This window comes from Gossypium hirsutum, chromosome A13, assembly GCF_007990345.1.
Source record: "Gossypium hirsutum isolate 1008001.06 chromosome A13, Gossypium_hirsutum_v2.1, whole genome shotgun sequence".
NCBI lineage: Eukaryota > Viridiplantae > Streptophyta > Magnoliopsida > Malvales > Malvaceae > Gossypium > Gossypium hirsutum.
The window spans coordinates 70125389-70141867 of NC_053436.1; the positions used below are offsets into that span (position 1 = coordinate 70125389).

The 16479-nt window shown below is 32.6% G+C and overlaps 1 protein-coding gene across 1 annotated transcript; it reads left to right on the forward strand.

Moving 5' to 3' along the window:
• The first annotated feature begins 7358 nt into the window (after positions 1-7358).
• On the forward strand, positions 7359-9003 carry LOC107893835 (1-aminocyclopropane-1-carboxylate oxidase homolog 1). The gene is made up of 3 exons (XM_016818944.2): positions 7359-7983; positions 8079-8400; positions 8687-9003. Exons 1-3 carry the CDS (start codon positions 7424-7426, stop codon positions 8933-8935), a joined length of 1131 nt encoding a protein of 376 aa, XP_016674433.1. The 5' UTR covers positions 7359-7423; the 3' UTR covers positions 8936-9003.
• The last annotated feature ends 7476 nt before the right edge of the window (positions 9004-16479 follow it).

The following is a 16479-nucleotide window of genomic DNA, read 5'->3' on the forward strand; positions in this document are numbered from 1 at the left end:
TCTGTCCATCCCTACACACCATGTAGGGTTTAAAACACCCACTCAACCCTACACACCACGTTGTACCGATGCGGCACATATCAGATATTATGCAGCCGTACTGCCAGATGTTAGGCATAATCTGCCTTTCAAAACACTTCCTCCAATATACATCATCCCACCGCAATCAAAGTAACAGAACATGCATACAAAATTAATAGATAAATCATGCTTAACATACTTTCATAAACAGATAACAGATAACAGAAAAACAAGTATAGGCATGCTCATAACAGTACATCAGTCTAGCAGAACACATAAGTTTAGGGTTTAGTAAGCCTTTACCGACCCTACAATAGGTCCACAGTTGATTAGGATAACCCGTACGAACCTACTGAAAATTTCAGTATAATGGGCCCACATGCTCGTGTAGCCTACCCATGTGGATCACATGGCCTAGCTCAGATACCACACGCCCGTGTAGGTGCCTGTGTGGGTCCACACGCCCATATGGCGTGCCGGTGTGGCCCACACGCCCAATTTGGCATAGCCCGTGTGGCCCACAAGGCCACACCCTGGCCATCACACGGCCGTGTTGTCGCACACGGCCTACCACAGGCTGTGTGGCATCGATAGAGAGGTTTTTCAACTTTCACCGAATCTTGTTTTTCTGTGTTTCGGGTACACACCTGGTATCGTTTTAGTGTGAAAACTATCCCGAGCCTTCCAGAACCTAAAATCAAAGTATTCAACAATGATTTAGTAGTTTGATTAACCAAATCAACACAAGAATTTACTAAGACCCGATTTACCACTGACGACAAGTTGCTTCTAACGCAAACTAAACTGATGAAGAACCATTCCTTGCTTTATAATCTGCTTCTAAACACGAATTATCACTGTTAATTACTACAAATTGACATTGCCAAAATACCAAAAGAAAACTAAACACACATAACGCCCACTTACCCAACGATTAGAGAACTCCAACAACAAAAGGACGATCACGCGATAGAACCACTAACCGCTATGAAGAAAAAAATATAGATTAATGGCTTAATCGAAGAGAGGAAAATGGTAGCAACCACTAAGAAAAACTTGAAGAAAAAGAAAAACTTCAAAAGGGAATTTTTTTTTGGGAAAAGAGAGAGAATTTTGAAAAGAAAGAAAAAAGAAATAGAAAAATCAAGATATGACACAATCCCCTTGATTTTCTCCCACTACCAACATGATCTCAACTTACTCAGAACCAAACCAACCAAAAATAACACTCTCTTGCTAACGCAAGGATTTGAACTCAAAACCTCTAGCACCCTAAACCCCTTACCACTTGAACCAGCAGGCTCATTCTGATATGGAATTACAGACAATTAAATATAAGCCCGCTGAACAAAGATAGGGCTTTATTCCAAAAATAACAAAGTTTGTCCAGGGTAAGTCTTGAACTTAAGACCTTTCACATGCTCCCAGACACTTAACCACTGAAGCAGATACACAGATTTGTCATATTTTCACAAAAGTAGAAATATGAAATTTGGGCCATTACATTTGGTCTTTATGACTCAAATGGTTCGTAAAGTGTTTGAGGTAATGTTGGTCACAGAGGGTTACAGTCAGCTGGAGAGAGTTGATGCTTTCTTTCCTATTTGTGTATTATTGTTACTTGTTGCATTATACAACTTTGATTTGAAGAGTAAGAGTCTTTCAGTTTCCAATTTTGAGCACGGTTTAGACTTGGTTAACATTCTGTGAAATTCAAATTTAGCCCGTGACGAGGTATGGAAAAGAAGGTGTGATAAATGCGAGTCAAGGTGGAGATTTGTGGGGTGTGCCTCATATTTTTGGAGAAATAGATGGTGATGTCACAACAAAGAGGATCACTCATCGTGACAACGTGAATCGGAACATCACGACGATGCGAAAATGACGTCACGACGTGCTTTAGACTTCAAGTAGGACTGCTTCTCCTAGTTAGACTTTGAATATTCCAGTGATATTTTAGTATAATTAAAACTCTAATCTTAGCTTATTTAAAGGGCCTTTATAACTTTGATTTTGATACGCCAATCAATGAGGGTTTTTATTTGAGGGCGACAAGATGTAGTCTCATATGAGTTTTGGTGAGAGTTTCGTGGTAATTATGGAGAGTATTTGATACCCCGTTTGTGAGTGTCCTATAAAATTTAGGGTTTTGATTATTGTTTTGCTTTTTGAGATTTTGAGCTTTATATTTGGGGTTTTGTGTAATTTAGATTTATTTTCTCCATATTGTACTCTCATTTTTTTACTCAATTAATGAAAAGCAGAAGCCTCCTTTGCCCGTAGTTTTTTTCCACTTTGGAGGAGTTTTCCACGTAAAACATGTGTGCCCAAAATTTCTTTTCTCTTTTCGTTCTTGTTTGTTATTTATATGGGTCGATCCCCAACAATTTTTTATCTAGAAATTGAGGTTGGTCTTTTTACTATTTGGTTAATTTGTTATTAAGCAATAGGAAAAAGAGGTTGTTAGATAATCAATTCTTTTGCCAATATTTCCCATAGTTTTGGATCATCCGGACTTTTTTCCTTATCATCATACTAGCTTGCAATTACTCTAGATATGTCGTGCTTGAGTTTTGTGACGAAGTCAACTGTCAACATGTTGAATGTTCTATTGATGCTAAGGTTGAAGCTTTTATTGTGTTAATGGAGCTTGTCATGCACTATCGACAATGGGTGTTTTTTGTTTCTTCTTTTACTCGAATTGTATAGTCCCTATTGATCGGGTGTTCACCTTCTTTAAGGATAGCCTAAGTTCGAATAATAGTTTTAGCCCCCCCCAAAAAAAAGTCAATAATGTTATGATAATTTTTGAGTTATTGTCTTGATCACTCATCCCATTGATAAATTAACTTAGAACCTTTGTAACTAATTTCTTGTATATTAATTTTTACACATATATTTTTTACTGCAAATTGATTTATGTTTAAGTTAAAATATATTATTTATTTTATATTATTAATAAATTGTATAAATAATATGATTTAATTTAATGATTATATGTGATACGAATATAATTAATTATTTAAAGTGTTATTATTATGTTTTAAAACTTTAATAGTATACTTTTTAGTAAATTATAATAATAGAGTAAAGCTCGAACAACAAACACAACTAGTGCGACTCGAACCCAAGCCACACTTAAGACAGTGAACATCCTAAACCATCAAGTCATTACATGGAATTCTTTAATAGTATTTTTATTGGTTAAAAATCCGTTGTGCAAATAAATATTTTAATATGTGTTTAAAAATATGCAGTTCAAAACTATTCTATATATATATATATATTTAATGTTGTTATCTATTTTTATTTTGAATTTTCAAAAGTATTTCATGTTAGTTTAAAAAATTATTTAATTTGAAATTTCTTATGCTTATGAATTATGTTAATTTATACATTTAGATCATATTTAAAAATTATTTTTAATTTATGATTTAGATAATTTTGTATATTATAACATATTTAAATAAATTAGTAATATTTTTAAATTCAGTTTTTGAAAATTGATAAATGTTAGTATTTTAACATTAAGGACTTAATTAAGTGCAAAAACGACAGAAAATATTATTTTTATTAATTTTGAAGAATTGCATTAAAGAGAAAGATGTTGTTTAAAATGATTGAAATCATGTTTGATAAGGAAAAAGGATAAAGAAAACTATACGTTTGTTTAGTTCTTTTAGGAATTATATGTATTTTGCCCTTTAAAGTATATGTTTTTTCCACATTACTACTTAAATTGGTAGTTAACAGTTATATTATTATAGTGATTATAAATTGGTACCTAAAATTTGTAATTAATAAAAAAACGATGTCCAAGATGTGACCCTTACATAAGATTAACTCTCTTACCACCTAACATTTGTATTATTGCAGCATTCTAAATAAATAAATATATAAAATTAATAAGTACACTTAAATCATACAATAAATTCTATCATACATGTATGCATGTAAAAATCGCGAATTTAGAATATATATGTATGTTTAAAAATAACATACAATAAACAATGAAACGTATAGTTTGAAACTAATTAATCATATTAATACATTTAATATGTACGCCATTAAAATAAAAAAATCAATTAAAATATGTGTAAAATGAAATTTAAGCAAACAAATACAGTAGATTAACAATACTAAATGCAATACAATTATTTATCATGACATTGTCATCAAAATGAATGTAATAAATTGTGCATATTAAAATAAAAACATTAAAATGAAGCTTTGATTGAGTTGTAAATATAAGATTTGACTAATCTAATTGACATGGGTTCAAATTCCACTATATGTATATATTTATTGTTTTTTGTAAAAATAAAAAGATTAAAGTACCCTAAGATAATATAACTAATTTTTACTATAGAATGATATTTTTGTAATTTTTCTAATCGAGTTGGTGATCCGGTTGAGGGTGATACCAACTCAGTAAAACACTTAATAAATAGTATAAATTAGAAATTCTATCACTCAAGTATACGTGTGGAAACCACGAATTTAAAACACATATGTGTGTTTAAAAATAGCATACAATAAATAACGAACAATATGGTTTAAAACTAATTAATCATAATGACATATGAAATATGTATGATATTGAAATAAAAAAATAGATTAAAATTATGCATAAAATGAAATTTAAATACATAAATATATCTGATTAACAATACTAAATGTAATACAATTGTTTGTCAAAGTGTTGTCATCAAAATGAAGGTAATAAATTGTGCATATTAAAATAAAACTATATCAAAATATTAAAATAAAGTTTTAGTTGAGTAGTAAATTTAAAGTTTTATTAATCCAATTGTCGCAGGTTCAAGTCTTAGTACATGCATGTTTTTATTGGTTTTTGTTAAAATAAAAAAACTAAAATACCCTCGACTAGTATAACTTATTTTAATTACAAAATTACATTTTTATAATTTTCTTAACCGAATTCATGACGCGGTTGAAGGTGACACCAACTTAGTAAAAAATTTAATAAATAATATAGATATACAACTAAAGGAAGTAAAAAAGTGCGCATAACAAAATAAAAATATCAAAATGAAGCTTTGGGTGATTGGTAAATTTAAAGTTTTACTAATCCAATTGAAATTGGTTTAAATATTACCACATGTGTATTTTTTATTTGTTTTTGTTAAAATGAAAAGATTAAAATACCCTCAAATTGTATAACTTATTTTAATTATAGAATAACATTTCTATAATTTTATTAACCAAATTGGTGAGGCACCAACTCAATAAAACACTTAATATAAATAATGAAGGTAATAAATAGTGCATAATAAAATAAAAATGTTTACAAAATTTAAAATGAAGGTTTGGTTAAGTGCTAAATTTATGATTTTATTAATTATTTTAATTATGAAATGACATTTCTGTAATTTTTCTCGACGAATTGGTAACTCAATTAAGGATGACACTAATTTAATAAAATACTTATTAAATAGTAAAGATAATAATGCAATAAGAATATTTATTTTTTTGTTCTTTCTTATTTTGGTTAGAATATAAAGAATAAAAAAGATAGAAAGCTACAAGAAAACAATTTGCCATTTATTAAAGAAAGACTACCGATAAAATATAAAGACAAACTTTACTATTTTTAATAGTCAATAATAAATTATAAATTATAATATTTAACCATTTCTTGGTCTAGTGATAAAAATATTATATTATATGTACGAGAATTTGAATTTATTCTAAATAATTTCATCCTCATCCTCAATTTTATATATATATATATAAAGAGTGTTAGTAATGCAATAATAAACAACCTATAATTTTAAGTTATTCTCCGGATGACTCATCTTAATGATAAATTTACTTATCTTTTTTGTGTCTAATTATATTTGTACACATTATTTTCCTTGATCTCAACATATTAATATCTTTTAAAATATTTTTATTAACTAAATATGATTTAAGTGAAATCAAGTTAACAAGTCTAATCAACAACAAATAATTTTTAAAAGTTTACAAGTATATTATAAATACAGTTATAAATAATATATATTTAAATAATTATAATTATAATCAAAATACAGGCAGTCAAAAAAAAACATAGATGGAGTATACTAAAATAAATCTGTAGATAATGTCCAGACTTAAACCTAAAATTAAATTAAGAGAACCCATATTTAGTGTGTAGGTATGATAAAACTTGATTCTTTACATTTAAGATGTAACATAATTATTTATAGTTATTACGAATTGAAATATTAACGTAAGAGTCTGGAAGATAGAAACTAATCCTCCATCTGGGAACTTGTACGGTTGTCGAGAAAGAAAATAGGTAAAAAGGATTCTCCAATTTCTTTTTAATTGTAAAATTGAATAAATTGATTTCTTTAAAAAATTTAACGTAATTTAATTCTTGTCAATTTTAGAAGTAAGCAATTAAGAACAATTAATCACGATATTAATGTTTTTTTTAATTGTACATGATTTTAATTAATATAATAATAAATTTAGCATTCAAAATTTACACATGCTGTTAATTTAGTTTTAATTTATCAGATTTGTTCCATGATTTTTATGTAAACATGTAAATGTTGAGGCTAAAGTGGATGATTTTTTAGAATTAATATTAAAATAATAAAATATATAAATATTGAAAGCTAATTTATTGTTCTACATATCAAAATTAGTACAATTGATAGAAGATATTAACATGACGGTGATTAATTTTTTTAATTACTTATTTTTAAAATTAATAGGGATTAAATTGTTTCAAATTTTTTAAAAGGGACTGAAGAGGTGTTTTTAGTTGAAGTTTCTGGCAATGGGTTCCAAAGATGCGTTGAATGCTTCCGCAGGCTGCCATGGATTCTTCTAGGAAGAGAAAGAAAATATAAAGATAATGTATTTAAGTTGGAGTTTTTCAACTAGATTTGTCATTTTGTGCTAATATTTTCTATAAGAATTTTGTGGGCCAATGTTTGGTAATGAAGTAATTGTTCTTTGTCTAGTTACGTAGTTTGGGTGCTGGTGTTCATTTTTTTTTCTTTTCTCTTGGTGTTCATGTTTGTTAAGGAATCAAATAAAAGATTTGGATGAATTTCTACTTTTGTTTAGATTTTTTTTTTATTTTTATTATATTTTCTAATAATGACATCAGCATTCTCATATATCTCAATTTCAGCATGCTAAGTGTTCTAAGTTAAAAAAATTGAAAAAAAAAATTAATGTAAACCAAGTTGAAGGGAAAAAACTTAACATAAATTTAATTTTGAAAATTTAAAATCGATGTGACATAAAAACCTATTCACACACACAAACGTGTATATATATATATATATATACATGTATGGGGGGTTTGGGTATAGATGTCACACCTTACGCTTAGGAACTTGAGCAAAACTTCTTTGGGTATTGAATACAAAATTTTTTCATGGCGGAAATGGAAATAGGCAACGATGAGCAGAAAATGTTGCCTAAGAAAGTACACAAAGATAACGACAGAGCAAAAGAAGTGAAAGCCTTCGACGATACTAAAGCCGGCGTTCAAGGACTGGTCGACGTCGGCGTAGTTAAACTCCCTCCAATCTTTCACATGCCGCGAGAGTATATCCATGACCATCCAACATTAAACGGTCATAATTTACATGGGTTCCAGGTTCCGACCATAGATCTAAAACATGTTTCTGATCCTTGTATACGGAAAGAGATAGTTGATAAGATGAGATTGGCATCGGAGAAATGGGGATTCTTCCAGGTTATTAACCATGGGATCCCACAGGATGTGATGAAAGAGGTCCTTGAAGGTGTTCGGAGATTCCATGAACAACCCAGAGAGATGAAGATGAAATATTACTCGCGTGAGACTGAGATCGTTAGGTATTACACTAATTACGATTTGCATCAGTCCAAAGGTGCGAGCTGGAGAGACACCTTGATTTGTGTCATGGCTCCCAATCCTCCACCACCGAATATGTATCCCTCTGCTTGCAGGTAAACACATTAGCTTTTGGGAGCAAAGCTTTTTACACATGATTTTTTGTCATAAAACTAGTGATATAAATGTACACATGAACTTGAAAATGCAGAGAGATACTGGTGGAGTACTCGAAGCGTGTTCAAAGCATAGGCGAAGTTATCTTCAAGTTGCTGTCAGAGGCACTGGGTTTGGATCCTGACCACCTCAAAGATATAGGGTGCCTGGAAGGGCATACCTTTGGTTGTCAATATTATCCGCCATGCCCCGAACCTGAGCGGACCTTAGGACATGTTCGGCACCGGGATCCTGACTTCCTCACAATCCTTTTACAAGATCAAATAGGAGGCCTTCAAGTTCTTCATCAAGATCACTGGATTGACGTCCCTCCATTGGAAGGAGCTCTCATAATTAATATTGGCGACCTCTTACAGGTATGGCAAAAGACCCTGGACGTTATGCACTGTCTTAGTATTTCAATATTTGACTTAAGAGCCTAATCAAATTTTCATATTCTTAATATATATTTCACTTGAAAATTGAATTAATTAAATTTAGCTTCAACTTTAAAAAGGAAAACTTGATGGAATTTTTATAAATTGAATTCAGCTTGATTTGATTATAAGAAAGATGATATTTTCATACCATATTGAAATAATGGATGCTTTGTTTAAAAAATAAATAATAGAAATGAATAGTTTTGAAATGCCTTCGATGCAGCTAATCTCGAATGACAAGTTCAGAAGCGTTGAGCATAGGGTCTTGGCGAAGAGTGTAGGGCCGAGAATTTCATTGGCATGCTTATTCTCAACACATTTAGAACCATCAAACAGGGTTTATGGCCCCTTAAAACAGTTGTTATCGCCACAGAACCCACCTTTATATGAAGAAACCACAATCTTGACTTATCTCAACTCTTATAAATCCGTGGGTGGACTCGAGAATGCACTTTCTTTTCATAAATTGTAATTATGTTATGATTTAAATCCACTCTTAAATAAATAATAACAAATACCTTTGTAGTATGGTTTGTGTTTCATGGATGTAAATCCTATCCTAATAACCATCTTTTTTATCCCTATCAGATTCAAAATACGAGTAAATGTTTCTACTCGGAACATTCCTGATCATGTAAAACCACTATCTAAATCTGCATAAAACCCTTCAAATTTCTACAGGGATCAATCTCCAAAACTAAATTAAATAAAAAAGATGAATAGGAAAATGGGTGGGAGGACATGAGATGAAACAAAATTCATATTAGATTATACTTGATTCTTTCAAGGGATAGCTAAGCACCAAATGGTTCAAATTTTCTTAAAATTAGAGACATAAACTATAAAAAAAAAAGAAAAAAGAAAAAAAAGAAAGCTATACGGAAAAAACCAAATTACATTTGCACTTTTACTCCAATGTATCTTCACAAATGTTTAGAATATGTAAAGACCTATTTTTTATTTGGGGTTTTATGTTGTAGGGTTTTTTACCCCAATATATTAGAAAAAAATTATACACAAAAATGGGTTGTAAGTTAGATTAATTACGAAAATGGTATACTTTTTTAGGTCGCGCCTACCTGAAAGGCGTAACCCTTTTTTAATATTAAATTTTTTTCGTTTAAAAAATATTATTATTATTTTTTAATATTTATATTAATATATGTGTAAAAATACGTGTTTTATACGGGTAAAAAAACCCGAAAAAGATCAAGCCTGTCAAGTAGGCGCGATTAGGTAGGCGCAACACCCCTCATGCTGCTGCTGCCGCCGCTGCTTTTGCTGCCCCTGCATGCTGCCCCTATTTTCACCATGCATGAGTCATATCATCATGGGAAAAAAATCTAATGGGGGACCTTATAAGCATGGTCCACCAAGTTGAAGCAGGCACCACCGAATGTGAAAAAGGAAGGAGAGAAAGGAGAAGGAGAAGAAGAAGAAAAAGAAGAAGACCGAAGATGAAGAAGAAGAAAAAAAGGTAATGTATTATTTTAGTAATTTATTATAAAATTGTTGTGTTTTGTGAGTTTAGTAATGTAAATTTTTTTTAAAAATAATTGTATAGTTATTTTGTTAGTAGTATGATTAGGTTATAAATTGATAGTGTTTTGTATTTTGTTATAGTTATTTATTTTGTTAATAATTTATGGGATTAGGTTACAAATTGTTAGTGTTTAGTTGTTTAGGGTATTGTGATTTTTTAGTAATTTAATTTTTTAAAAAATAATTTTATAGTTATTTTGTTAGTAATTTATGATAAGGTTATAAAAATTGCTAGTGTTTAGTGGTTTAGTGTATTAGTGTATTGTGGTTTTTTTAATAATATATTTTAAAAAATAATTTTATAGCTATTTTATTAGTAATTTATGATTAGGCTACATAAATTGCAAGTGTTTAGTGGTTTAGTGTATTATGATTTTTTAGTAATGTATTTTAAAAAAAATTATTTTGTTAGTAATTTATGATTAGGTTACATAAATTGTTAGTGTTTAGTGGTTTAGTGTATTAGAGTATTGTGATTTTTTTAGTAATAATATGTTTTAAAAAATAATAATTTTATAGCTATTTTATTTGTAATTTATGATTAGGTTATATAAATTGTTAGTGTTTAGTGGTTTAGTGTATTATAATTTTTTAGTAATGTATTTAAAAAAATAAATTTTTAGTTATTTTGTGTTAATAATTTATGATTATAAATTGTTAGTGTTTATAGTTTAGTGTTTTGTGATTTTTTAATGTAACTTTTATATAATGTAATTTTATATTATTATTTATTTATTTGATAATTTTTATTGATTTATTAAAATGTTAATTAAAATTGTTGTTATATGATTTTATAGGTTATTTGAAAGAAACTAATTAGGTATGTTTCTATTCTTTCTTTCTTTTTTAAATTCGTATGTTTTTTTATATTTAGATAGTTTATATGTTTTTAATTATATTATTATTGTTATCTAACATAAATTTTTTATTGTAGGTAAATAATGGGAAATTATGAGATATTTACTGTGTTTGTTTCTAAAATTTGAAATAATTTATTGTATTTTTTGAAATAAATTAAATGAATTCAATTTTTTTAATTGCAGATTTGTAACAAATGGGTTCTTTGATTGATAATAAAAATCACATATCAAGTACCATTAATGAGATGGTAATAAAATTTTATTTGATAGTCATGTTATTTGTTGAATTAAATTATATTGTATTAACTAATTTGCTAATATAATAATGTCAGAGCCCGTACCGCGTATTGAGGGGCCGTGTTAATAGTGTAGAGTTTTAGCCAGATGAACGCCTAATACCGTTCTTGGAGTTAGCCGGGTTTGAATTAGCGGCATTGATCCGGACTTTTGATCTACGATATGACTTGATTTTCGCGTTAGTCGAGCGATGGTGTCCGGAGACCCGCACATTTTATTTGCCGTGCGGGGAGTGCACCATCACTCTAAAGGACGTTACACTACAGCTCGGGCATAAGTTCGATCTCCAAGCCGGCTGCCCTTTGCTATGAATTATTTGGACGCTCGCCAAGTGAGGGAAAATTTGCGAGTTTGAGGTTTTCATGGCTAAATGCAAATTTTGAGTATTTGCCGAGTACTGCCAATGAACGGAAGGTGATGCAGGTCGTTCAAGCTTACATTATGCCCCTTATAGGGGGTGTACTTATGCCGGATTCAAACGACAATACGGTCCACTTGATGTACTTACCCCTATTATCTAATTTGCATAACACCCGTTCATACAGTTGGGGGTCTGCAGTGTTAGCCATGTTGTATTGCGAACTTTGTCGGACGACAAATCCTTCTGCGATGGACATAGGCGGATGCCTTATACTGCTACTGTCGTGGGCACTTTATTGGATGCCATTCTTGGCATCCATTAGCCACCAATCATATATATTTCCATTCGTTAATAGGTGACGAATTTTTATTCATTATAACAATTAGTTGACTTTTTTTCAAATTATGTTGTTCTAACAATTTTTTTCGTAGATGGAGCACAAATCTGGGTATCGAGAGGTCATACACGGTTTCGATATATCGTCTGATGATCGAGAATCATTCTGGAGAAGGGGTAAGTTTTTCCAATATCAATTTAATTTTATTATTTTATTTCACTTGACCCGCGTTAATATAAAAATGTAATTAACTGTACAGTTTATTTGGATGCTGTATTTTGTTCCAGAAATTATGGCAGTTATTCCCCCGTTTGCCCACATCTACTCAAACTTATGGTGCATTAGCGAACCCGTTACCAGTTTTCAGATAGTGGAGTGGTATCATGGCGATTGAGTTCTTCGGCGGTTCGGTTGCATACAATATATCCCGAACTGCCAGTACAATTGGGGGATATCCGTGGGATGAACAGGAGGGGGAAGCATGGGCTTGATTGGGGAGATGTGCATGAAGACTATATTACAGTGTGGAACAACCAGTTTGGGAGGGTACCTCAGATGGATCGTGGTTTGGATCTCCAGCCCTCGTTAGAGTACTTACAGTGGTACTGTGAGATAGGGAAACCATTTTTGTTTGGTGGGCGGTCGATGGTAGTCCCCCCATATACGACACGAATTGGGCAACATCTTCCATATCCACATCATACACCAGAGCCGGTGCCAGAGTAGGAGCTAGAACCGGAACTATACTCTAGGGGTAGTTCTTATCATCCAGATTTGGGGGGCGATGACTATTTCCCAGGCTCCTCAGGCCACGGATATCATTCGGAGTTTGATATCTTCAGCCCACTACCACCTCAGTACTCCAGTCATCCCGGCTCATATCTACCTCAATACTCCGGCCTGTGTCCACCACTGTACTCCACTCCTCTAAAGCCGTATCCACCACCGTACTCTACTCCTCCTGGCCCGTATCCACCGTCATATTCTACTCCCCCTGGCTCAAGTTCATCGATGGCATTTGAGATATATGATTTTTTGTCTATGTTTCGCACACCCCCACATACGGATGAAGAGAACGTTGATCACCGTAGTCGCCCACAACGTGAACGTCGAGCTCCACAAAAATATACCCCTAGAACCACACCATCAAACCATCAATTTTAGGGGGTTTTGTAATATAAATAACTTCATTTTTGTGTAATAAATTTTTTTGCATTTTATTTATCAATTTAATTTATTTTTTTGGCATATTAAACAGTCAACGATGACTATTTATGTAATGAGTTTTTTTCCATTTTATTACAAAGGATAGTCATCTTTCCCCCATTGAAGAACGTAATTATAATAGTAAATGAAAAACATAATAAATCTGGGTTAAGTATAGATGAACACGAATAGTCATGCTTCACCCAGAGTACGTATGTAAATTGTACGTAAACATGTGCTTTTAAGGCGAATTTTGGATTTGCTTGGCTTGAAGTACATAATAGAAAAAAGAGAAGGAGTATTAAAACAATCAATTTTAAAATACTTAAAAATTAAAGAGAATGACAGAAATGCAAATCAATCAATTAACCCATTTAATGAACAACATCTCAATTTCTATCCGATCGCAATGATTGTCCAATATGGTAGTTTTGGAGCGGACATTTACTCCGATTATGACCGGCTAATCTGCATACTCCACACAGCTTCCCATCAGATTTCTCTCTAATCTCCATTTCGTTACGGATTCTGAATGATTGCGGACGACCTTTCGGGTTCCTATGCAACCCTTTGTTTGGGACAAGCTCGAAGGTTGTCGGAGGAACCTCCTAAGTAGATAGGTCATGAAGCATGGGAAACTCATTCTCCCATACACGCAACGTGCGTTTGAGGGTATACACTTCATTGGTAAATTGATCTACATTGAACGAGACTTTAGCACAAGCTGCCACGACATGTGCACAAGGATAATGAAATGTCTGGAACCTCTTGCAATCGCACCGTCTATTTCGGAGATCAACTCCGTAGGACCTAGGTGGTATACTGGGTCGACAACTGATGGTCTCTGTAACGCAAAACGTTTCATTACATCGTGAATATACTTCTACATTCATCGACCTCGCCATCCGATGATTTGCAACCATTGCATCCCTGACATCTTCGACAAACACGTGCCCTGCCTCCATTTAGTTGACTTGTTGCTGACCCATTCTTGGTACCCTGTAGAATGTAGCCGAAAATACAGATGAAATCGGAACATGTCATGTTTTCAACAACACAGCGTTGATGCCTTCCACCAAGTTTGTGGTCATTTGACCGTAACGAAAGCCCTCGTCAAAACTTTGGGCCCATTGCCACGACTCCATGGTACCCAACCATTGTCGTAAAGATGTGTTCATCTGACCTTCCATGTCACTCTCAAGTCGAGTCATCCTTTGCCGAAAAATGTGTGGCTCAAGCTCGTACGTTGTGTATGTATTAAGAAAATATAAGTTATAGTCTCGCCACAAAACATTAGGTTATATATTGAAAGGATAAGGTTATTATTTACCTATTTTAACAAATTGTCTCTTCCAGTCTGGATTCTTATAATTTCGATGGAAGTTAGCCGCGATGTGTCGTATGCAGTAAACGGATCTCCATGGCACACCGGAATGCCTAATGGCGGCAATTAATCCTTTCCCTTTATCAGAGATTATGCAAATATTATCATTACCAATAACATACATCCGCAGGTTTGTAAGGAAGAATTCCCACGACTCCATGTTCTCCTTATCTACGATGGCAAACGCAATTGGGAGCACGCTCTTGTTCCCGTCTTGAGAAATCGCAAGAAGTAATATCTGTGTATATTTACTGTATAGCCATGTCCCATCTACTTGCACAAACGGCTTGCAGTGGGGAAATGCACGCACACATGGATCAAACGTCCAGAACATCTGTTGAAAAATTCTTTTTCCCAGGTAATTGCTCATCTAGGCCGTAATAAGGTTGTGTCTGCAACTCAATGATAGTCCCCGGTACGTACTCCCTCATAGCTACAATCCATCCCTGCAACTCATTGTATGATGCATCAAAATCTCCGTATAATTGCTCCATTGACATCTGTTTAGCTATCCATGCCTTCTGGTATGATACTCGATACTAGAATTGTGCTTGCATTTCGGCAATTAGTACCGAAACTTTAATGGTCGGCATGTCTTCAACCATTGGCATGGTGCATGTATAGATAGTTTTGGAATCAAGTTTTCGATGATCTTCTGTTATACGTGTTGAAGTACATGTGTGAGACCCAACAAATTTTCTTATCTCCCACATCTGTGATTTCTGGATAAATGCAGCTCGTATCCGCCGATTGCAGCCTTCCGTCGACTTCCAACACTCTCCAATATATAATGTTGGTTTAGACACGAAAACTTTGTAGTCTACTGATATAATCATACTATAATGCTTAATGGCAAATACGCACTCTTCTTTACTTTCGAATCTCTGGCCCACGAACAACTCCTTAGAATCAGAATATACGGCTATCCGGTGAGCAGGTAGTACTTCAGGGTACTCTGGGAACTAGGCTGCATGCGCCACATCGGGGTCTATCCGAAACATGTGTGCCCCAAGATTATTGTGTATCATAATATAATGAATCTGGTTCCCGAATGAAGACGCATTAACATTTCCATCCTTATTCAAGCCTTCATCGTCAATATCATCCGGGACCTCATCCACGTCGGGATCACTATCACTATCGACTTCATGATCAGAAGGATCACTATTATGGTATACATCATCACCAACCACAGCAGTCTCGGGTGTAGCATTAAGATCAATGTCGATCCCATGTATAGTTGATTGACTACCAACGTATGAGACCAAAACAACCATACACGGTTCTTGAGCTTCAGCTTCTTCACCCAATGTAGTGGGATCTTCAGTTACCTCCACACCAGCTAACTCAGCAAATAACTGAATCGGTGCATTTTGGTTGCTCCAAGTCCCACAATAAAGAGCGACCATTGTCACCATATCTTCATCGTCTAAAAGTTCCATTTTGGTGAATTTTATGGGATCTGTCGAAACTAGAAACTTGTAGAAATGTTTCAAGATCCTTCTCCCAGAACGTCTATAAAATTTTTCACTAATTTTTTCCTTCATATCATCAAATGAGATATTTCTATTGAATCTCATTGCTATTTGTTTGCGACATTCAATTATACATCCCATGCTTGTTGTCAAAATTTCTCTATCGAAATAAATGCATACGAAAAACTGATTCTCCATCTTCAACACTAGATCTGTTAAAAAGATTTCAAAATTCTCAAAATAGTTTCGAATAGCAAAAAAGTTACATTAAAATTTTAATGCAAAATTTTTCATGCAGAAGCTAACAAAATTAATAATCTAACAAAATAACTTTTAAATAATAAAATTTCTAATAAAATTCTATATTCTATTTAAAAATAAATAAACTAAAATACCTTATCTTTCTTTTTGTTTTCCTTTCTTTCCTTCTTCTCCTTCTCTTCTTACTTCTGTTTTGCTAAATTTTGTGTTTTTTTGCTCTGCTAAATTTTCTATATTTTGCTCATCTGATTTTCAGGAGAATATATAGGGGAAAATGAAGCTTGTGGGCCCCA

What these genes read in the sequence shown, in the direction of transcription:
- LOC107893835 (XM_016818944.2), top strand. Translation starts at nt 7,424, where the DNA reads ATGGCGGAAATGGAAATAGGCAACGATGAGCAGAAAATGTTGCCTAAG. An exon ending in ATGTATCCCTCTGCTTGCAG is followed by an intron (nt 7,984 to 8,078) that starts GTAAACACATTA and finishes TTGAAAATGCAG; the next exon opens with AGAGATACTGGTGGAGTACT. An exon ending in ATATTGGCGACCTCTTACAG is followed by an intron (nt 8,401 to 8,686) that starts GTATGGCAAAAG and finishes CCTTCGATGCAG; the next exon opens with CTAATCTCGAATGACAAGTT.